This window comes from Halichoeres trimaculatus, unplaced genomic scaffold (assembly GCF_033239565.1).
Source record: "Halichoeres trimaculatus isolate MK-OKI-2021-1 unplaced genomic scaffold, fHalTri1.1 fHalTri1_scaffold_23, whole genome shotgun sequence".
NCBI lineage: Eukaryota > Metazoa > Chordata > Actinopteri > Labriformes > Labridae > Halichoeres > Halichoeres trimaculatus.
This window is the reverse complement of record NW_027437201.1, coordinates 7,067,108-7,090,878: the sequence shown is the minus strand read 5'-3', so window position 1 is coordinate 7,090,878 and position 23,771 is coordinate 7,067,108. Positions and strand designations below refer to the sequence as shown.

The following is a 23,771-nucleotide window of genomic DNA, read 5'->3' as shown; positions in this document are numbered from 1 at the left end:
GTTTTTTTTTAAAGCTTTGCTGGTGTTTCCATTGGGTTTGTTGACAGTGTGAGAAATGTTAAACAGCTGCAGCCTTATCTCTTCAGTTTTTTGTCCTCCATCACCTCAGGTGTGTTGATCGACGGCGCCTTCTTCCGTGAGAGGCTATTTGTTCTGTGTGTATTTGGCATGTTTCGTGTGCTGACAGAGGTCCACTCAGACAAAAACAAGGACTGATGCAATTATGACATTTTGAAAGTTAGAGCGGTTTCAGTATCTTTGGCATTTGAGGCAGGATGGAGTATATTTGAAAAAATCCTGTCTTGTCCTGACAGTCTTGATATTTACTTGTATTTAGTCTGTTAAGCACAGTCTTTTTCTGAAGCTCTATTATGTATGGCTTGTTTACATCAGAAATTGTTCCATGGCTTCTCACAAATCTGTAAAGCTTCTGGTAATATCCCACAAAGCAAAGCTCCCATCTCAACATATTGATGTTTTTAATACAGTAATGCTAAAAGAACTCATTCTGCAATGCTGTGGATGTGTGAAGAATCTGCATTGATTTGAAGCAAGGCTCTTCATTCATTGCACACACAAACCAGACTCCATAAAAATGTTTTATTATTCTTTGCATCTTAAAGTGCAGCATTAAGGAGTAGTAACAAACAGGGTCCCAGAGAAACAAATCATGCCAAAATGTGCCTTAGAGGCGTTGTTAAGAGAAGAAACCAGATGAAAAGAGAAAATCCTTAAGAGGTTAAAGCCCACAAGCAGCAACTCCAGATCAGGGTTCATTAAAAAAAAAACAGAATGAAGAGACACCCTGCTAGCAGATGGTTGCCAGCTCATTTGAAATAAATAACCTGTGGGAATAAAGCATTCCTCCCATTAGGCCAGTATTATTGCTTCTGATACAGTGTAAGTGTCATCAGTTTTTCACCATCCATACGGTAGCACCTCTTCACAAGGCATTCAGGCAGCGTGGTCCAAACCAAATAAAAACACTCTGTAAGAACAGATATGACGCGAGACACGATGATGGAAAAAATGATCATATTACTCTGGAGCTCATTCCTGACAACAGCTCATAACTTTAAAAAACCAGTGATGGAAACTTTGCCATAACAAATCCCCACGTATTACATAAACAGAGCATCACTTTGCCTTGAGATGAAGCGTTTTAATTCGCCAAGGCCAGGTTTTGAAAGAGACATTCTTAATTCAATATCTCTCACAGTGCGCAGGCAGAAGTCAGTCTGTTTAATCAGTTTGCATCAGGGTGCTACCACTCAGGGAGAACAGGCACTTTATTCATTACTGAGACCAGAGTGATATTTTATGGACTAAAACAAAAGCTCTCTTTGTGTCACGAGTAATAAAAATCAAAAGTGGGACTGCAGATGGAACAAAACTGTGAGTGAAATCTTAAATAGAGTGCAAAGTTATGTAAACAAATACATATGTGGAAAATTGAAGACCCTGAAGCTCGACATCTCTAGATTACTAATGTTGTTAAAACTGTGAGTCTTTGGACTTCTTCACCTCTCAGTGTCATATCTCTTTCTCCACTTTCTTCATCCGTCCCTGGATTGACTTTACAGGAGAAGGTTAAGTTTCCAGTCCTCATGACTCAACTGAAAAACCCTTTAGACATGAAAATCCTTTCTTTGTGAAATTTGCCATAACTCCACGGCACTTTTGCAGATCACCAGATAGAGGTGGGGGTATTTATGTCCCGTCACGCCTAATCGACAATGAGCTCGTGGAGCAGCAGAGGCGTAACAAAGACGAGACGGTAAGAATTGTGTCGCGTCAGAGCCGTCAGGGCAGAACAGCATGTCGGAGTGTGTCATGTTACCTCAAAGCAGGATAAATATGAGAGTACAAGGCAACTTTTTTTTTCTCTTAGCTTCTTTTAGTTTCCCTTTTTGAAGAAAAAAGTTTTAAGTTTTTCTTTTTTTTATTACTTGGAAAATACATTACTTCTTCAGAAGTTTTGGAAAATTGTTTTTTTTATATATAAAATTTCCTCAGGGCAACATTATAAAGCCAGTAACAAGTTTAATTTTATACTTTATTTTCTTTACAAAATAATCTAGGATTTTAACTCCTATCCAAAAATCACTAAACCACAATTACCTGTTTATTTACCTGCCCACAACCACCATATGTAACCTGCAATTTAAATATAGATCTATATTAAAAATTATACTTTGCTTATTTTATTTTCCCATACCCATCGACTCTTGCTACAGTTAAATAAAGAAGGCAGCTTCTTCAAGAGGCTGTTTCAGTCAGGTTTTGTACAGGAAGTCTGCATTTCCTTGAAGATTTCTTACATATATGTAATAACATACAGGTTTAAACTCTGCAGTTGCCCTCCCCATGCAGCCTTCAGAGGATGCCTGGGAATTGCCCTTTTGTTTTTTTCCTATGAATAACTCCACTGATCCATGTTTTTGAGGAAAGAGCTTCGGAGTGGTCCGAAATGAAATTCCCCATGAAATTTGATTTTTATGAGCTGCATTTTTGTTGGAAGTGACAGTCAGAAACAGTCTGCGCTCTCTGCTCGGCAAAGCCAAAAGTCAAACTCATGTTTCTGAATGTTTGAGATTCTGTTGTTATTGTGACTTGAACACTTACGAGGTTTTAGAAAGCATGAGCTAACGCCACAGTGACGTCTCCGTCTTCATGACTGGCACTTATTTGAAGAGGTTGGATGAAGGAGGCAGCTTTCATCATACAGGCGCTGCTTGTTTCCATACAGTAGTACACCCACACACCCAGAGTGAGTGTAGGGTTGCTGTTTGAGTCCTTTACAGTATTTGGAAGTTTGGTTGAGATGGTGATAGGCTTTGACAGGTCCATGATGTCACCAGTGAGCACCTGATCTCCGAGAAGCCACTCGTCACCTGAAAAAACAAGGAGACAAATGACGTCATGATGCTGTCACTGGAGATGAATCACAACTGATAATTTTGCAGATACTGAAAGTTACCTGACGTGATCAGAACAGTTTGTTTAAGAGATTCAGGAGTAGACTAGAGAGACTATGAGTCTGTAGTTTTTGGGTAATTTGGTTGCCAGCCTCAATGTCTTTAAAAGCAGCTCAAGTCTGATGTATGCCAAGCACAGAGCATGTTTAGGCATTGGTTTGTGCTATGTCCCATCTTTATTAAAATCTTTGTAATAATAGTTCCAAAAGTTATCGTTAATTCATAACATTGTCCTATTAAACACGTTATTTTCATTGGTCAGAAGCTCATAGCAACAGTCTGCCACTTACAGATAGCACCCTATTGCTTCGAATGTGGTTCTGATTACATTCTACTTTTATCGATATGCAGAAAGACAAGTGGTTGGTTTAAGTCTTGTAGAGGCCATTTTAAATTGTTTATGGAAAAGAAAATTAATTATAGTTTTATGTTCATATGATTTATTTTGGGTATAGAATTCATTTAAATTTATTAGCTTTAAAAATAATTAAGTGGTTAGTTTATGTTGATTCATAGTTTTATTTAGACCGTTTGAGTTGCTTGGTTGTGGGTGGAGTTTTTGTTTATTAGGGCAGTCAGTTCAGGTGTGGGGTTCAGTCAGTCTTTTGTTTCAGGGTGAGAGGAGTGAAGCCAGACGTTTTTGTGACCGTGGAAAAGAAAAGAAAAAGGTCTTTATGTTGGATTTTTTTGGGGATTCATGAGAAAGGAATGACAATGAGCTTCCATCAGAAAAATAAACGGATTATGGAACAGACCTGCGAGTACTGGACTTATTTTTAAAGTGGACACGCGTCAGAACAACAGCTGAGGCTCCTCTCATTCAGGTGGCTTTTAAACTCATGGCAGGGTTTGCCACTACATCTAAAAGTCACAAAAACGGCGTTGGAAACTGTTGGCAAGTCTTGGAATCATGCGTAATGAATGGCAGCCGCGCGCTGCGTCAGCTGATCACAAGGATGAATGAATGAAAGGATACGGAGCATTACAAAGGCTTGGAATAAAGGACAGTGACTGTGTTTCATGTAATGGTGATCAAAATCACCCAGTGACTTTTTCATATGTGTTTGGTGCTCTAATGTTTGCCACTCTTATCGAATCATGACTGAAGAAAGCGCAGTGGACGCGCTCACGGGCGCGAGCGATGACGAAAGGCTGCAGCGGGATATCACCGCTAGAAGAGTAAAGTTACGGCAGCTCACTTTGAAATCTAATCAAATGGAGGATTTGTTGGGAAAAGACTCAAACGATCAAGAAGTCAAAATGAGAATGAAAGAATTCAATGCGCTACTGGAAGCGTTCAAGGAGCTCAATCAGTCCGTCCTGCAACAATTAAACAAGGAGGAGCAAATTGCAGATCAGGAGCAGTGGTTTCAACCCAAGCTGAAACGGTTTCAAGAATTCATGCAAAAGGTTGATGTATGGTTTAAAGATGTTGAAAAAAGAACTGAAAAGACTTCAACAGAGCTGGATGAAATAACGCATCTCGACAGTGCATCAAACATGTCAAAAAGGACGTCCCACAGTGCGCGTTCCGCCACGTCATCAGCGACGTCAGCACGCCTGAAAGAGGAGGCGAGAAGAGCAGCGTTGGAAGCACAGGCAGCCGCTCTGAGGCAAAAACAGGCCTTGGCACTGAAGGAGGCACAGCTTATGGCTGAAAAGGAGCAGCTACAAATTCAAACAGCTCTTGCAGTGTCAAATGCAAAAATAAAAGTTTATGAGGATCATGAAACTGCAGAGTGTGATGGAATGAATGAGTATTATGATGCTGCAGCCACGAAACACAAAGAAAAGAGTGTTAATATTCAAAAAGAACCAAGTCTTGTTGATGTGGTCGACTCTAAGCCTGCTGTCCAGTCCTTAGGAGCCAGACCCAAGGTACAAAGACAACATGAGTTTGCCACCACCCAGCAAACAATCCCCAAACAGCTTACAAATCAGACAAATGAGCTCTATGATGTCATGAAGCGCCAAACCAGTATCACGGAAATGCTTGTGAAACATCAGCAATCAGCCCGTTTACCACAGCGTGATGTTCCTGTGTTTTGTGGTGACCCTCTAGAATTCAGATCCTTTATGAAGGCATTTGAACACGTTGTGGACTCTAAGACAGATAATAATGTGGACAAGCTTTTCTTTTTGGAGCAATTCACAAGAGGTGAGCCACATGACTTGGTGAAAAGTTGCCAGCACATGCACTCTGGACGTGGCTACCGTGAAGCGGTGCGCCTACTGGAGGACCATTATGGAAACCCTCTTAAAATTGCAACAGCCCTGATGGACAAATTATTCAAGTGGCCACAAATCAGATCTGAGGATGCAAAAGGCCTTCACAGCTTCTCTCTCTTTCTTGTTAACTGCAGTAATGCTTTGGAGGATGTGGATTATATGGATGAGTTGGACAATCCAGCCAACATGAGGGTTGTTGTCTCAAAACTGCCATATAAAATGAAAGAGAAATGGAGAGCTTTGGCTTTTAACATTAAAGAGAAAAAACGGGTTCGAATAAGGTTTGTGGATCTTGTAGCTTATGTGGATAAAGAGGCAAAAATGATGAATGATCCTCTTTTTGGAGATCTACAGGGTGCTGCAAGTGAAAGAAAAACACCTGTTATGGTGAAAACGACAAAGAGAGTTCATCCAAGAGGAAGTAGTTTTGCTACAAATGTATCAATGTGTGATGAAGAGAAAAGCGAAAATGTAAAGAACAAAGCTGCATCCTTGTGCAACAACAATGTTCTCTCTCGGCCATGTTTCTATTGCAAAAAGAACCACACCATGTCAGAATGCAGCCAAATTGCAGAGAAATCACACAAAGAGAAATTGGAGATTTTAAGGAGGAGTGGTGTTTGTTTTGGCTGTTTGATGAGAGGTCATTTAAGCAAAGACTGCAAAAGAAGATTGACCTGCCTGGTGTGTTCACAGAAACATCCAAGTCTCTTGCACATCTATAAACCTGAAAATGCTTCTAAACAAATGAATGCAGGATGCCAAACAGAAATCACTCAACAAAAGGTTTCAAGTGCATTGGTGAGCCTAAATCCTGCTGCATCCTCCCCTACTGGGGCCGGAGACAACTGCATTCTGTCCATTCTGCCAGTCTATGTCAAATCAAAGAAAGGAACAAAGATTGTGGAGACTTATGCTTTTATGGATCCTGGGAGCTCAGGAACCTTTTGCACAGATGCACTGGCAAAGCAGCTGAACCTCCATGGTAAGGGAACTGAGATTGTTTTAAGCACCATGAATGCCACTAAGCAAGTAAAAGGCTGTCTCGTTAGAGATTTGGAGGTCAGTGGGATAAATGAAGACAAATATGTCACACTTCCAAAAGCTTTCACACAAAGAAACATTCCTGTTGGAAGAAAAAATATCCCTCGTCAGGAAGAAATTGATAAATGGTCATACCTCGAAGAAGTAAAGCTGCCACACATTGATGCAGATGTAGGACTGCTAATTGGTAATGATGTTCCTGAGGTTTTTGAGCCTTGGAGAGTGATTCACAGCCAAAATGATGGACCATATGCTGTCAAAACAATCCTAGGATGGACAGTGAATGGACCTGTCAGAGGACAGGAGGTTGGTGAGCAGCAAAGCATTACAGTGAATCGAACATCAGTTGACACCCTGGAGAAAATGCTTGTGCGACAGTACAATGTGGATTTTCCTGAACATGCTTGTCTTGAAAAGTTGGAAATGTCTGTTGAGGAAAAAAGATTCATGGACCAAGTGTCAACTTCAGTGGATCACAAGGAGGGGCATTACTACATTAAGTTGCCAACAAAAGAGTCTGAAATAAAGATGCCAAATAACAGAGACGCAGCTGTTCAGCGTGCGCTGACACTGAGAAAAAGGCTCAGCAGGAACCAGGATTTTCTAAGGGAGTATACTGACTGCATCACAGGTATGTTGGAAAAAGGATATGCTGTCAAAGTTCCAGAGACACAGTTAAAGAGGCAGGATGGAAAAGTGTGGTATATTCCACATCATGGAGTTTACCATCCGCAAAAGAAAAAGCTGCGTGTGGTTTTTGACTGTGCTGCCAGCTATCAAGGAGTGTCTCTTAACAAAAAGCTGCTTCAGGGTCCAGATTTAACAAACTCACTTATTGGAGTTCTCACTCGCTTCAGACTAGACAGTGTGGCTATGATGGCTGACATTGATGCCATGTATCATCAGGTGCGGGTTCCAGAAGAGGACACAGACCTTCTGAGGTTTCTATGGTGGCCTGAGGGTGACCTAACTCAAGAAATGGCTGAGTACAAAATGGTTGTCCACCCGTTTGGGGCTACTTCATCTGCCAGCTGTGCAAATTTTGCTCTGCGCAAAACAGCTGAAGACAATAAAACCAGGTCCTCATCTGAAGTGGTGAAAACTGTGCAAAACAACTTTTATGTGGATGACTGCTTAAAGGCAGTCAGTGATGAGAAAGAAGCTGTCGCTCTAAAGAAAGGCCTGACAGCTCTGTGTGCATCTGGTGGTTTTAAACTCTCAAAATGGACCAGTAACAGTCGTTTGCTCTTGCAATCTATACCTGAAGCTGAGCGGGCAAAGGAAGTGAGAGATCTAGATCTTGCTAAAGATGCACTGCCCATAGAGAGAGCACTAGGTGTGCTGTGGTGTGAAGATTCAGACTCCTTCAAATTCAAGGTTAACTTGAAGGAGAAAGCGATGACGAGAAGAGGAGTTCTTTCAGTGGTGAGTTCCATATATGATCCACTTGGGTTTATTGCTCCCGTGGTGCTGCCAGCCAAAATGATGCTGCAAAGGCTGTGTAAAGAAAAGATTTCCTGGGATCAAGAAATTCCTCAGCATCTCCTGCATGAGTGGTCTACCTGGCTGAACCAACTGCCTAAAATATCCAGCTTCCAGATAAACAGATGCATCAAGCCGAGTGGCTTTGGGACGGTTGTAGCAGCTCAGCTCAACCATTTTTCAGACGCTAGTGAAAGTGGCTATGGGATAGTTACCTTTCTAAAGCTAACAAATGACAAAGGCGTTGTTCATTGTGCTTTTATGATGGGGAAATCCAGAGTAGCTCCGTTGAAACAAACCACCATCCCACGCTTGGAGCTTACTGCAGCAGTGATGGCTGTAAAAGTTGACAAAATGATGAGGAAGGAACTTGAGATTGATCTTCAGGACTCAGTATTTTGGACAGACAGCACTGCTGTGCTGAAATATATTGCAAATGAATCACTGAGGCTGAAGACGTTTGTTGCAAACAGGGTTGCAATGATCAAAGAAAACACAAATGTGAAACAGTGGAATCATGTGGATACATCTGAAAACCCAGCTGATTGTGCATCACGTGGGCTCACAGTGGAGAAGTTTTTGGCCAATCACTCATGGACTCAAGGCCCATCATTCATAAAGGATGCAATCAGGAAAAAGACAGAGAGAAATGAGTGCATTAAGCTGTCTGAGGATGACCAGGAAGTGAAAAGGTCAATGTTGGTGCTTTCGACAGCGACAGAGGATTCATGTGCAGTGGGAAAACTGATAAGTCGCTACTCCAGCTGGCCGCAGTTGAAGAGAGCTATAGCCTGGATACTTAGAGTCAAAGACATCCTGGTTTTGAGAAGTCGCGTAGGAAAGGAAACAGCTGCTACCCTTAAACCTTCCCTGAGGCAGGGGCCTTTGACAGTGGAAGAGCTGAAAAGAGCAGAAATGGAGATTGTTCGTTATTGTCAGCGGTGCAGCTTCCAGTCAGAAATATCAGCTCTGAAAAGTGGAAAGCAGGTGCTGAAAAAGAAAAGTCAGATCTACAGGCTGGATCCATACCTTCAAGACGGCATACTCAGAGTTGGTGGGCGATTAAATAAATCTGCAATGCCAGAAATGTCAAAGCATCCTGTAATAATGCCAAAAGATCTTCATGCCACCCACCTGTTGTTACAGGACATACACGAAAAAACTGGACACACAGGCAGAAACTTCATGCTCTCTCATCTTCGTCAGCATTACTGGATTCCCTCAGCTAATGCAGCAGTGAGGAAACTTCTGTTTCGTTGTGTTGTTTGCAGAAGAAACCATGCAAAGACTCAGGAGCAAAAAATGGCCGACCTGCCTGTAGATAGGCTCATCCCTGACCAGCCACCTTTCACAAGTGTAGGAATGGATTATTTTGGGCCTATAGAGGTCAAGAAAGGTCGCACCATTGTTAAAAGATATGGAGTGTTGTTCACCTGTTTGACAACACGCGCTCTGCACATTGAAGTTGCTCACACGCTGGACACTGATTCATGCATAAATGCGATTCGACGCTTCATGTGTAGAAGAGGACAAGTGGCTCTCATCAGATCTGATAACGGAACAAACTTGGTCGGAGCTCAAAGAGAGCTAAGGGCAGCTCTACAGGAACTGGATCAAAACAAGATACAAAACACACTAACAAACAGAGGAATACAATGGATATTCAATCCTCCTTCTGGACCACATTTTGGTGGTATTTGGGAAAGACAAGTAAGGCTGGTGAAAAAGATTCTAAAATCTGTACTTCATGAACAAACAATAGATGACGAGTGTCTACAAACAGTGCTTTGTGAAGTGGAGGCCATCATCAATGACAGGCCAATAACACCATCATCAGATGACCCTAATGATGTGGAAGCTTTAACTCCAAACCATTTACTTTTACTCAAGAAGCAGCCATTGCTCCCACCTGGTTTATTCAGCAAAGATGACTGCTATTCGAGAAGGAGGTGGAGACAAGCCCAATATCTGGGAGATTTATTTTGGAAGAGATGGGTAAAGGAGTATTTACCAAACCTGCAGGAGCGCCAGAAGTGGAACAAAATCAAACAGAATCTGCAACCTGGGGATATTGTGATGATCCTAGATGAAAATGCCCCAAGAAATTCCTGGCTGCTTGGAAGAGTCACACAAACAAGGAAGGATGCAAAAGGTTTGGTTCGTCAGGTCCTGGTAAGGACGAAATCCAGCACGCTAGAAAGACCTGTTGAGAAGCTCTGCCTTATCTGTGAGACCGAGGCCCAAAAGGTCTAAAGAGTTTGCTGCCCACAAAGGACTTTCTAGTGCATGCTGCAGAAAAAGAAGATCATGAAGCATCTGTTATTATTTTGAATTATGATTTGACTAGAAAGGGAGAATGAGTTTAGCTTAAGGTATGAATGATTAGTTGATGTTAAATCAGCTTGAAATTGCTGGTGCAGAACTTTAAGTAATTATAAGACCTCCTGCCTTATAATTAGGGGCCGGATTGTAGAGGCCATTTTAAATTGTTTATGGAAAAGAAAATTAATTATAGTTTTATGTTCATATGATTTATTTTGGGTATAGAATTCATTTAAATTTATTAGCTTTAAAAATAATTAAGTGGTTAGTTTATGTTGATTCATAGTTTTATTTAGACCGTTTGAGTTGCTTGGTTGTGGGTGGAGTTTTTGTTTATTAGGGCAGTCAGTTCAGGTGTGGGGTTCAGTCAGTCTTTTGTTTCAGGGTGAGAGGAGTGAAGCCAGACGTTTTTGTGACCGTGGAAAAGAAAAGAAAAAGGTCTTTATGTTGGATTTTTTTGGGGATTCATGAGAAAGGAATGACAATGAGCTTCCATCAGAAAAATAAACGGATTATGGAACAGACCTGCGAGTACTGGACTTATTTTTAAAGTGGACACGCGTCAGAACAACAGCTGAGGCTCCTCTCATTCAGGTGGCTTTTAAACTCATGGCAGGGTTTGCCACTACAAGTCTAATGGAGCAAAAAACTTGAAAAGACAAAAAATAAAAAACTGTGTAGAACTGTGGACTCTAGCAATGAGATCTACAGAGTTGAAGATGGCACTTTAAAAGGGCTGGTCGGACAGGACCAGATTGATATCTCCATGACAACACAACGCTGGCGGACAAAGTTTAGTAGAGTAGTAAAAAAAGAGAGATCTGTGTTTTTCTCTTCTGAAAATAATTTCTGTGATTAGTTTAGTAGTGATGGTGGACACAGGAGCCTAACTGTCAGAAAAAGGACAGAAGAGCAGGAAGAAAGCTAAACAGGAGAGTGACAGAGCACAGGCTTAAGGCTAAAACACAGCTTTGTGATAATGTGCACTCCAATCTATGATTCCAACCTACAGTCAGCAGTTATTCTGCAGTGATCTGTTCAAACTTAAGTCTATCAGTAAAATGAAGAGTGAGGTTACGTTAGCTCTGCTTGGTGGATGACTGGCAGGACATAACCAGAATTAGCTTACATGACACGTTACAGATATGTCCTCGGAGTAAATATTTCCAGCGCCTAAACTATGGTACAAACTTACAAAACTTGCTTGTTGTCACATTTCATTCACTACATAACTATTAATAAATACATTACCTTGTTGCATTAGAAGATCCAATCTCCATTCTTTTGTCTCTAACAAACACGTGCCTTGTTAAGAGTCATGTCGTCACAACAGTGAGCATGTGACTCAGCCAAAGATGTCGCTGCAATTCACTTCAGACGGCTAGCCCTCACAGTCCCTTTACATAAAGACTTTAGAGACAGGGATGGGTACCCAATTAGTAACTTTGTAGGTACCGACCAAATTCTGTCAAAAGTACCCAGTACCAATTCATGTAAAATCAAAAGGTACCATGTTTTGGTACCTAAATGCATCCTTGTGACTGTGAGAAAGTGGAAGAGCAGGCGATTTTCCATGCTGGACATGAACACAGCATTGCAAGGTTATATATTGAAGAATAAACATGTTAAATAAAAAAACATTTCATTATCAAACAAATTGATATTTTTTTACCATATAAACAAAAAAAGTACAGAAAATTGGTACCACTGAGTACTGGTACCGAATGCCAGGTACCAGGCATCTGTACCATACTCATTCAGATGTGAAAGGTACCCATCCCTCTTTACAGAACATGTGCAATGCAGGATTATTTAAGGACCGATAAATGGAAAACCTGATGCTACAAACTTACAGTGATACATGATATGTTCATGATAAATATGGATACATCTATAACGGTGAGTATACTACACTATTCGCATTAGGCATGATATTACAGTATTTAAACATTATAATTATTCCAAAATCAATATTAAACACTATTTATCAATCAAGTAGGTGGTCTTAAAGAAAGAAGGTGAAGATGATATACAGCAAATTAATTATTACAATGGAGGAAACTGAGCAGGGTTCCTATCAGCTCTAACCACCTGCACATTATGCATCATCTCTCTCATGTAATATAATACATGTTATATATTTATGCTATTTCTCAACTGTATTACATATCATATCAAGTGACACGCCATAGTATTTTAGCTGTTCTCTGAATCAAAGTGACTTAACCACTGTTCGTTTTTTTTCATCAACAGAAGAGCAAATTCAGAACTTCCACATCAGTGGTATCAACAACATCCTCCCAGATTTTCAATGACCTGATCCAGCTCAGACCTGTCAGAACAGCTCATCTGTCTGCACTTGAGGAGAGCAGGCTGGTCTGCCAGAGTAAGTTGCAGCAGACTAATTTGCTTCCTTGGCCAGGTGTGAGGACAAGGTAAAACGCTGACCTGATGATGGCGCTAGATCAAAGGTTTAAGACGCCAAAAAGGTCATTGCAATTGACTTTTCACTCATAACCATAAAAATGTCTACTTGTGTTGGAGCTGGATAAAACGTTTTCCAAATAACAGCATCATTGACATTCATCCTCTGAGCATGATGGCTGTCTGCACCACCTCACAGCAATCCATCCAACAGCAGTCAAGGTATAGACCAACCCACCTTGCCATTCCCTGAAATGCACTCCTTGCATGAATCAGAACAAGGTTGGTAGCAGTGTGCTCTGTCCTGAAAGAGCAGAGATGCCCTGTATCTGTTTGAAAATGTCTCTCTGACGTCTCATTTTTGAAATTGAGAGCAACAAGGTGCTCTCTGTGTTCCATCTCAAACCTGAGCAGTTCACTTCACCGCTAAATGGAGTCCTCTACAACATTAGCCAGAAACCCTGAATAACCTCGATGAATCAAAGAGAGTGAGGATGAAGACATGACTGTACTGAAACACGGGGGTATTTTTAGAAACAGACACGCATTCAAAGAGTTTTGACCACTGAAAGATGAATGAAAGTCATGAAAAGACTTGAAGTGAAACTATGAGAAAAAATTGTGCCAGAGAAAGCGTCACACTATGCCAGCGGTGATTAATGAAGCTGATGCTTAACATGAGGTCCCAGGGACGCCATTTAAAAAAAAAAAAACTCCCAAAAACAACTAAGATATTCTGTGCTGTTCTAACTTGATCCATTAAAATTCCTGCCTGTGCTCTGATGTGATCAGCATAAGTCTAGACTGAGTATAATCGGACAGTGGCGGATCACGTAACATAGCCTGTTGGCTAATTATGTGAACCAAGGCATGTCGTCTTATCAAAATGTTCTAAAAATAGCCAGCTGATATCACCGACTGCATGCGGCATGGCTCTGAATGATGGAAACACTTTTGTTCCAAACCTAATGAATGGACCATCAACCACATGATATCTCACATCACTTCACACACGAGCCATGGGTCAGACTGCTGTTGATTTAATAACACTGAACAAAGACTTAGGGCTATATGAGACATATATTCTATGGTCAACTTAATGCTGTCCCAGATTCGGCTCAGTCGTCCCTCAGCTCAGAGGGATAATCTGGTGCTGTGGCAGGGGAAGAATCTGCTTGATGGGCAGTGAAAATAGAAGTTAAGCACTATGCACTTGTGTCACGTTGGAAAACAGGCCTAACAAAGCAGAAGAGCCAATACCTGAATTTTAGAGATAGTAGTTCTTCTGTTTTCTTCTCAAAACCCACACTGTTCTTTCCTTTGTCGCTCATATTTTCTCTAAATATTGTTTGTCAGATACTGTCAAACATTTAACTTCTCCACTAAACAGTGATTGATGAATAATAATTTAGAAACCACAGCTCCACCAGAACTGTCAAGTTTTAGGTTTATTACAGTGTGATAGACACAGGGCAGCAATAAAAGAATTCTTTCCAACCAAAAGGATTATTTTCCTACGTTTTAGCGTTTATTAAACAAAAGGCAAAAAAAGGAGAGTAAAAAAGTAAGTATAAAAAACTTGTTAACCAGTGTCTTTGCTCTTGCCTCTGCTAACTCAAGCTACAAATTTAAACCATTTTAACCAATTTAAACCTCATAGTTTGAATTATCGTATCATGAAAAGAATATGAGTTGTCAGTATTTGCATTATCTCCTATACTGTTTAGATTTGGGACTAGGCCTTGACAATAAAATAATATTTCACTGTCACTGGTTTGCTATCATAATTTCAAATTCAACTCAACTCAATGAGCTAATGTTTAGAAATGGCTACTGTGGATTGTTACAACTGTAAGCTAAATTAGCTAGCCACAGAACACAGTCGCCACCTTGGTTCCTATTAAATTTTCATTTCATATTTCCAGGAACTGACATGAGTCACTTGGCTATCCCCAATAAGCTTGCCAAGCTTGTGCTTTTTAGCTAGCAAATAAATTAGCCAAAAGGGCAGCCTCAATAGCTAACTAAAATATGTGGCTACCACAAAAATTCTCATTTGCCACCAAATTTTCTTTTCTTTTCATTTTTTTTTAAATTTCATGGAAGAACCAGCGTGGCTCCGCCATTTATTATTGTATGGTTTTGAAGCCAAAATTCCCCCGTCACAGGCGTAGCCACTGGTAGCAGCAGACAAAAATAATACTTTTTTATTTTTTCGAGAGTCTAATCACTTGACTCAATCTCCTGACGTATTTCACAATCCCTGAAAAAAATACACAAGAACGGCACTTGTCAATCATCATTAAACGTGACGTAAAACCTCGTTTTTAACCTCTTATAAGTAACGAAAATGAAACTTTTCAGAAAAAAGAGGACTTGAATACAAGGCAGCCAAATGATATCTTCAAATCACCACAACAATTGGACGTAAGAAACATTTCAACGAGGTGTATTAATTTTTTAAAGTCTGACCACAGCCCATCTGGAATGACTGGAGGGACTGATTTTTTGACCTATACTGCAGCCAGCCACCAGGGGGGGCAGTTTTTGTGGCAACCTCACTTCGAATCAAGCATGATAATGTCAATTTTTTTTACAGTCAATGATCTAAACTAAATTCTTAAGCTAATGCTTTTAAGCTAGCAAGAAAAGTATTCACAACAAAGAGCTACATTTGTCAGTTAAATTAGCAAGCAATGATTCGCATATTTGCAGTATCAGCTGCCACCAAAAATATACTTCTCAATCAAGAACTTTTCAGTTACTTTTCAAAGAATACTGAGTTCTGAGTGTTAAATGTATCAGTGTAAGCTGAAGATGTGCCATGAAATCTTGGCCAACTTATGAAATAACATTAGCTATACTTTACTATACCTGAGGAGAAGTGTAACTTTTTCATTCTGGCGTTGAACAAACTACACACACATATCCTGATATACACACACGAACAAACAGGAAACTATTGACATCCACAAATGGAGAGGCTGCCATCAGATGGGTACTCTGAGCAGATGGGGGTTAGACACCTTGCACAGGGGCTTCTTGGCCCTATGTACTGGACAACTGCCACCTCCCAACTCATGTTATAACACTGAATAATCAGAAAAAATGATATTTCTCTTGTGTGCTGAAGGAAATGTGTTATAGGATTAATCTAAACAAAACTTTGTGCTATTTTTAACAGTAAATGAACTTGTCTCACCCTCGGCAGAGAGGGTCCAGCAGCTCGGGGCCTCCTCCGTGAGCTTGGTTCCTTCTGGAAGCACCAGGGTGAGTGACATGACAAGAGTCTGGCCCGCAGACACACTCAATGCTGGCATGTCTTTCCTGGGAGCTGATTTAGGCAGCTTGGGAGCTTTGGTGGGACCTGAAGGCTTTGATGGTACCAAGTCTGTGACGTCCATGGAGACAGGGAACTGGACAGGAGAGAGATTTGTTTGTTTGTTTGGGTTGGAAGGATCAAGGAGAAAGCTATTGACACTTTTAATGTCTTTTCTTTGTAACCAAAATCCCAAAGTGCAAAGGCTTTCAGTAAATAACACAGAGGGACACAATGTGAATTGCTTCTTCACATTAGGAAATGAGATTTTCTGAGACACACAGAAACACACAAACAAGCCTGACCAGTGAGACGGTTTTAGAAGCCAGGTCCAGCACTTTGATTTGGTGATTGTTGGTATCGGCCACGTAGAGAAGCTTGCCTCTGTCGCTCACACAGAGTCCCCCAGGTTCATTGAAGCAGGATTTGTCAAATTCAGGACCCAGAGTGTCTCCAGCCTCTCCAGTCCCTGCTAATGTGCTACACTGCTTCGTCTTTGGATCAACCACCTTAATCTGAAAAAAAGGAAAGAATTTATGTTCTGTACGACCTGTTCTTCATGCTTTTGTGTAGACACAAATGTAATGCATGTACCCACTTCACAATCTAAATAAAGTTTCTATGACAACGGGAGCATCAGGTCTGAGCCCATTACGGTTTTGAACCGAGGCCTTGTGACATACAGCACTTACCTTGTGGTTGTAGGAGTCGGCCACATAGAGCAGGCTTTGTTCAGCAGCCCAGGCAACACCGAGGGGATGCTGCAGCTTGGCTCCAACCCCTTTGTCATCAACATCCCCAAAAGCAAAAAGGTTCTGGTTCAAAGATAGAAATGGCCAGGAGAGATCAGATAAAGATAGAAAAGAGTACATATTTTCAACTTGTGATGCTTCTTCCCTAAGCAATAAAACTGTGAAAACATGAAGTTCAGACTAAAGTTGCACTATGAAAGGGAGACCTTCAAGGCATCAAAAAGAGAGATCAGAAAGCCTGCAATATACTGTAAACAGTCACTTTTCATTCGAGTAAAGGTAAAAAAATTAATAGACTAGGAACATTAAATTTACATTTTTTGTATTATTGTCACAGCTGATTGGATAAAAAGCTATAGGTCCCATATTGTGCAAAAATCACTTCATTGAGTCTTGTAGTGAAATTTGTGGGTCTTTGGCTTTCCTCCCAGCCCACAAAATATGATATTTAATGACAAAAACTATACTTAGTAGTGCTTGTGAATTTAAAATCCTGAACCAAAACGAGCTGTTTGGATTTTGGGGATTTGCCGACGTCAGCGATTCCCTTTTTTGACCAATCAGGAGCAAGTCTGATCTGATTGGTCCACCGGAGCAGATACCCCCGTACCCCCTCCCCGCCCACTCCTCTCTGCTGGAGGAGAATGCCACAGTTGAAGAGCCATCACTGCTCTGTTTTTGGCTGTAAACAGCCACATAGTTCCATGAACAAGCTTCCCATCTCTGAAGAAGACAAGACTAAGCGGCTAGAGTTCATTTATGAGGAAAATGTGCCAGCGACACTCAGTAAAACTGTGCATGTGTGTGCTAGTCACTTCACGGCCGACTGCTTTTCCAACTTTGGACAGTACAACAGAGGGCTAGTGAATAGACTGGTCCTGAATCCAGGTGCATTACCAACCACCCACCATCAAACCTCAGACCCTGGAAATGTGAATATTTTAAATGCTGTGTGCTGTGGAGCAGATGAAAGAGCTTTTCCTCAGTGTCCCCCCTGTCTCTGTGTTAGCTTCAAGATGCTAACTTTAGTTGCGGTTGGCCTGTTGTTTTAGCCTGTAATGTTACGGTAAACATGCTTTGCTGTTTTCTAGACATTGTGCACTCGGAGCTCATGGCGCTGCTCTCAGTGATGTGGATGAGCGGGGCGGTATCAGCGGTGGCTCATTTACATATGAAGGCCACGCCCACTAAATCAGAGCGTTCTGAACAGAGGGGCTATGAGAGCCTGGAAACAATGCTGCTGTGCTTGAGTTATTGACTTTTTGGACCAAAACATGTTACTACCATTTCATGAAGACATCAATGATCCATATTAAACTGCAGAAAAGGAGCAGAATATGGGACCTTTAATTCATTTGCATAAAAGGTATTTTGGAGACCTGCTGTAATGTTGAATAATTTGTATAAGACTGTCAAGTTGATAATTCCAGTTCCTAAAGCTGACGCTTTAACAAGTGAGACATTGAAATTTAAAATATACCATTTTGATAAAAAAGAGGATAAAAGTTGTTAGAGCATGAAACAACAACAAGAAATTGTCTTCGGTCTTCACCTAGACGACAGACTCGAGAGGTTGTGTTTATTTATAGCGCTTCTTAAACCAGTCCTTTCTATCTGTGGAGAAATGAGCCTTGAAATCATCCCATCACGAAGCAGTTACCTAAATCTCAGTGCAGCATTCCTCCTCAGAACTGTGTAAGTGTTTTCTATTGCTGCATATGTGCTTAATAAATGAGCAGGTTTCACAGCGTGCAGTGGCTGTTGATGGATTATGGAAGCAAGACCAGGAACAGGGCGTATTAACATTGAAGGTACTGCATGAGAGGTTATTCATTAGAGGTTATTTATTTTTAGTGCTTGCAGTGTGGTTGGAGACTGGACTTTAAATGTCTTCTATCTTCTGTTCAATCCAGTCCTTCTGAAATTATCACAAGAGATCTTATTCTTCTACAGAAACATAAAATGGTCCTAAAACTCTAATCCTAAATGGGTTTGAGGGAATTTATGGACCTTATGATAATTAAAGACTAAAAACATTATGAAACCCCTCTGGCACACTGGGTGCTTGTTTATGATGCTGGTTTGTTAATCACAGCTTTAAAAATAACTGTTATTATCTGCTGCATGTCAAACTTTAATATCAAACTATTATAGTAGCTGAAAATGTTGTACAATAGGCTTTTCTTTATTATTTGCTCATTGAAATATCCAAAAATGAATTTCACATTGCATATTTCTCTTGTTTTGTGCAGGCCAATGGGAAACTGAAGGGATAAATGGCTGTTACTTAACTGACCTTTGACCTTTTGTAAGGAAAAATATAGAGGTGTCCCAGTCCGATATTGATATCGGATATCGGTCAGATATCAGCAAAAAAACAAATATCGGTATCGCACCGGAATGCATCTAAAATCTCCGATATAAGCAGTCCATTCCAGACCCCGCTCCTGCTGTTTTTATTTGATTTATTTAGTTTATTTTCTGGGTCTTCTAATTTATTCTTTATTTCATTCAATTACTAGTATTTTTTATGTTTAATGTTAAAATTTCTGTTACCCATTGGTTAACAATAAATGGGTCAGTTTTTCCTCATACCTACTGTTGCTGACTACTGTTCTTTGTTTGAATTATATCACTTAATCAAGCTTTTTCTAACATGACAGACATACTACAAAATAAGTAATAAAGTATCCATGTTTAATGCTGATATCGTATCGGATTAATATCGGTATCAGCCAATACTCAATGCTGCAGTATCGGTATCGTATCGGAAGTGAAAATGTAATATCGGGACATCCCTAGAAAAATACATGAACGCAGAATGTTTTATTGATCATAAAAACAGTAAAGGACAGTGTATTCATTTCAAACTGTAACTGTCTCTTTACCAGAGGATTTCATGAATTTTGCTGTTTGAGTAACAACAAGGACTTAGGCCAGTGATATAGTTGAAGACAAAACTATTACCCCCATATAAAAATATAATTGTTTTAAAAGTATTTCCCAAGTGCTTTTAACCAGAGCAACCTATTTTTAACACAGCTTTTTTAGACATCCAAGTTTTATTTTGAATACTAATATTGTTCTATTTTTCACACAGAAATGAAAATATTCTACAAAACACAAAAACTTCCAGGGTCAAAATTATTAGCCTGCCACATTCTATTACTCAATTGTGTATCCTATTTACTGGATAACTGCCTGAGGTTGTTTGTTGTTTTCAACAAGTCTCTGACACTTCTTCTGATGACTCCTGGCCCATTCTTCTTTGGCTAATCTCTCAAGTTCCTCCAGGTTTGATGGTCTTCTGGCATGGACCTTTTTCTTAAGGTCGCCCCACATATTTTCAATTGGATTTAAGTCCGGGCTTTGTGTAGGCCATTTAATTACATTTACCTTGGTCTTCTAAAGATAGTTCTTCACCAGGAGAGACGTATGTTTTGGATCGTTGTCATGTCAGAAGATGAAGCGATGACTCAGACTCAGTTTTACTGCTGACTGCCTAAGGTTTTCTTTCAAGATCTCCATATATTTTTCTTTATTCACGATCCCTTCCACCTTGACAAGATTTCCAGTTCCAGATGCACTCCCACCACCATGTTCCACTGTGGGGACGGTGTTCCTTGGGTTAAATGCCTCTCCCTGTTTTCTCCAAACTTAAACAGTGTCTCTATGGCCAAAGAGCTCTAGTTTAGTCTCATCAGACCATAAGACAGGCTTCCAGTACGAATAATATTTCTCCAGGTTGTCCCGAGCATACTTAAGTTTGGCTTGTTGGTGTCTTTTCCTCAAAAGTGGAGTTTTTCTTGGTCTGCAACCTCGCAGTCCATTCCTGCGCAGAGCTCAAGTGATGGTCTTTTTAGAGTCTATGATCCCCGCTGTGAACAAGTCATACACTAGTGTCTTGGCAGTTGTTCTGGGGTCTTTGGACACATCTTTCACTAGTTTTCTTCCCAGTGTCTTTAAAATCTTTCACTTCCTACCTCTGCCAGGCTTGTTCTGCACTGTGTGGCTGTCTTTGAATTTCTTGATTATACCTCTCACTCCAGTTCTTGAAACGTTTGGATATCTTTGTATATCAGTAATATCTGGTCATTTTAGCTTTTCCTAAATAATTATGCTTTGGTGTGCGAATATAAATATTTTGTTCGTTCTAAAGAAAACTATTATGTTCAGAAATTGTGAGTTAAAAATTCCTTACTCTGTTAAACTTATAATTTTGTCCTCAACTGTATAATGTTAATTCAGCCTAAAATTTCTGCTGAGTTTAATCAAATTTCTTTCACAGACTGATACATAAAAGTAAATAACTACAAAAAAAGTAGGAAAAAAGTTTATCCTCTATCTAATTATTACACATCAACTGTTGAATACTTACCATTGGATCCCTCTCTCCCCCAACCAGCAGCTTGACGGCTCCATCCTTCAGTGCCAGGGTGCGGATAGTGCTACTCTCACTATCTGCCACGTACAGACAGCTCCACGGCTCCTCCGCAGCTAAAGCCAGGCCTGAAGGCTGAGCGAAACCCGCTTTGTGGGGGTAAGAGTTGTTTCTGTTTTCCTCATTGCCACTGCCAGCCCAACGTGTGCAGGTCCCAGCTTTGGACTCACTGATTCAAGAAAAAAAAGACAATTAACAAGTATCCTTTACAATCAAAAACATGGTGTTGAGTAGTTCAAAAATTACAGCAAATCTGGCTTGTGGTTTCATAAGCATAGCTGTTGATATGCTTGAACAAGATGTTTTGTTTTTCAATGGAGATCCTTTTTATCGGGGCTAAATGTTGTTTTGCAAAACTTAAGAGCAGGGGTGGGCAATTAATTTTTACCAGGGGCCATATGAGGAACCTGAATTGTGTCAGAGGGCCGACAACTTTCTTCCATCGTAAAATGCTCTAAATTAAATATTGTGAATAGCTGGAACTGATAATCAGAAGAATAAAGCACTCAGTAAATGTTTATATTAGGTGATGTAAAATTGTGGTGTATAGGTCAAGTAGAAAAAAAAAACAATTATTGAATCCTAAAATGAAAGAGAAAATGTCTTTCGTTTTCGTCTTTGTCAATATCTGTCATACATGAACTCACTTTTACCGATTGAGAGTGCTGGCAGACTGCCAACTCTCCTGAATATGGAGGGAATCTCCCATTTTTTTCAACCCTTTCTCCAGCTGTTCTCCTGGCTTGTGATTTCTCCTGATAGTCCCCCAAATTTAAGTATGCTTCTGTGAGCTCTAATATTTTACTAAGTCAAATCAAGTCAGGGCATTATATCGAAAATTCAGAAACCATCCACCCCTCTCTCTTAGTTGGTTTGATCCAGAGACGCTGCAGGAGACCTCAGAGACAGATACAGATAACTGTGCTGCACTTGTTGATGAGGACTTTATCAGAGCCTTAGCTGTTTCCTTTCTTTCTTTTCTGGAGTTGACACGACATGCCGTGAGTTAAACTAACATGGCTCTGCTCTAACGTAGCATCAATCAGGAAAGTTGAGAGCAGTGTGAATTTTATAGTGAGAAGGCTGACTCTAAAATAGTGAAACACGTATCGTTGTAAAGTTCTGTTCGTCTCTGGTGTGTGATGCGCATACGCGCTGCGCGTGTACGGGACAGCACTTCAGAACAGGAGAGAGTTCAGGTGGAGGAGACAGACTGTGCCAGTGAAGGAGAGGGAGAATTCAATCCACAATGTCTTACACAGTGCCTGTGACAGATGGAGTTTTAAGACATGTGCACCCGCACGAGTTTTATGTTTATGATTGGCCTCACGCGGGCCGGACAGGGACGTACAAAGGGCCGGATGTGGCCCGCGGGCCGTAGTTTGCCCAGGTCTGCTTAAGAGCCTTAAAAGTGCAAACAAATCACTGGACAACCTGTTCTTTTCTAGTCTCATACTTCCCAAGTTGAGCCACTGAATAACCTCCAATTTACAGTGTAACTGAGACTCAACAAGTGTATCTCTTGGAAATGGATTGAACTAAGAAAAAAAAGCATCTACTTCTGCAGACATATCTCGAAGTTCATTTACTAACTTTTGATCTGAACACATCTCAAGCTGCAAATTACACTGTAAACAAGGTGAGGCACTGAGAAGGCATTATTCCCATAGTATCCCCAACAAAATGTTACACGATTATTGTTTTTGACTGTGGGGGAAACAGCCAGCTTCACAAGATAAAAATAGACTTTCTATTTGATTAGCTCCAATTCTTTCTAATCCTGAGATGAGTTATTAGTGGTCCTGAATAGCCGCTGCAGCCAAGCGGCCTTCGTGTTTGTGTAGCAGTCCCTCACCTTCCTTTGGGCAGCTTTCCATCTGCTAGGAACAAAGCCCAGATCTGGTGGGTCCCTGCCATGGCTATCCACAGCACGTTATCTTCATCACCGCCTACGCATACAAATCAAAGACACACAAACACACACACACAAACACTCAGTGTCAGTGGAGGAGCAGAAAACTCTGCGTCATTGTCTCTGGCTGTCTTTGTCACTGTCAATAACTTCCAGAAGTGGAGCTAATATTTGTCCTGATGAAAAAGGTTTGGTTGTTCAACTGCAGACTCCTTTGTTTATACTTTTGCTTAATATTTGGTTGAGGGTATTTTTGTCTATCGGTTTACATGGAGATCAACTTATGGAAATAAAACATGCTTCTTTTAGTATTTTATTCAGTTATATTTTTGTCATCTTGCTGCTTTCATTTATTAATCAATGTTTTCTCTGGTTGAAGACGGCGCTCTGATTAACACGCAAACCTGAATGCCTCCCAGCCAACAAGCTGTTGGCAATATGGGCTAGTATACATGACAAGCCATTGTCAAAATGGACCGTTTGTACAAACGATGAAAAAAAAGTTTATTAGTGGTATGCATGAGCCTGGTTAACGGCCAAAAGGAGTGTTTGCTTTAACGGAGGTATACCCACCATTACAGGCGTTAACAGCAGGAAAACAGCGACTGTTTGGCTGTTTAAAGACAGACATTGCTCAATACGTTACAGTTTAAGACAATACACAAAGACATTGGAAATCCTTTGGAAAGGTGGGGATGTATGGCATACAGCAACCTTAGATTTAGAAGACACATTCTTTCAGTGAACAGATGAGATGAGATAAAGGAGACAAAGTTTGAGTCACCTTTTGATTCAATGTATCTGGGGCACTGCTGCGGTGCTTGTTTCGCAAAACAGCTTTCATATCACTGATTTTATTATTGAGGTT

At 40.5% G+C, this 23,771-nt stretch overlaps 1 protein-coding gene across 1 annotated transcript in view; it reads right to left on the bottom strand.

Annotated features, from left to right (window-relative positions):
* Positions 1 to 628: 628 nt before the first annotated feature.
* The window catches only part of nhlrc2 (NHL repeat containing 2), a 44,605-nt gene continuing 21,462 nt past the window's right edge, over positions 629 to 23,771 (bottom strand). The window contains exons 7-12 of the mRNA XM_074662541.1: positions 22,847 to 22,940; positions 20,929 to 21,160; positions 16,491 to 16,613; positions 16,104 to 16,313; positions 15,682 to 15,895; positions 629 to 2,894 (exon numbers count right to left, since the gene is read on the bottom strand). Of these exons, the coding sequence (XP_074518642.1) occupies positions 2,632 to 2,894; positions 15,682 to 15,895; positions 16,104 to 16,313; positions 16,491 to 16,613; positions 20,929 to 21,160; positions 22,847 to 22,940 (1,136 nt within the window). The 3' untranslated portion in view covers positions 629 to 2,631. The remainder of the gene's footprint in view (positions 2,895 to 15,681; positions 15,896 to 16,103; positions 16,314 to 16,490; positions 16,614 to 20,928; positions 21,161 to 22,846; positions 22,941 to 23,771) is intronic.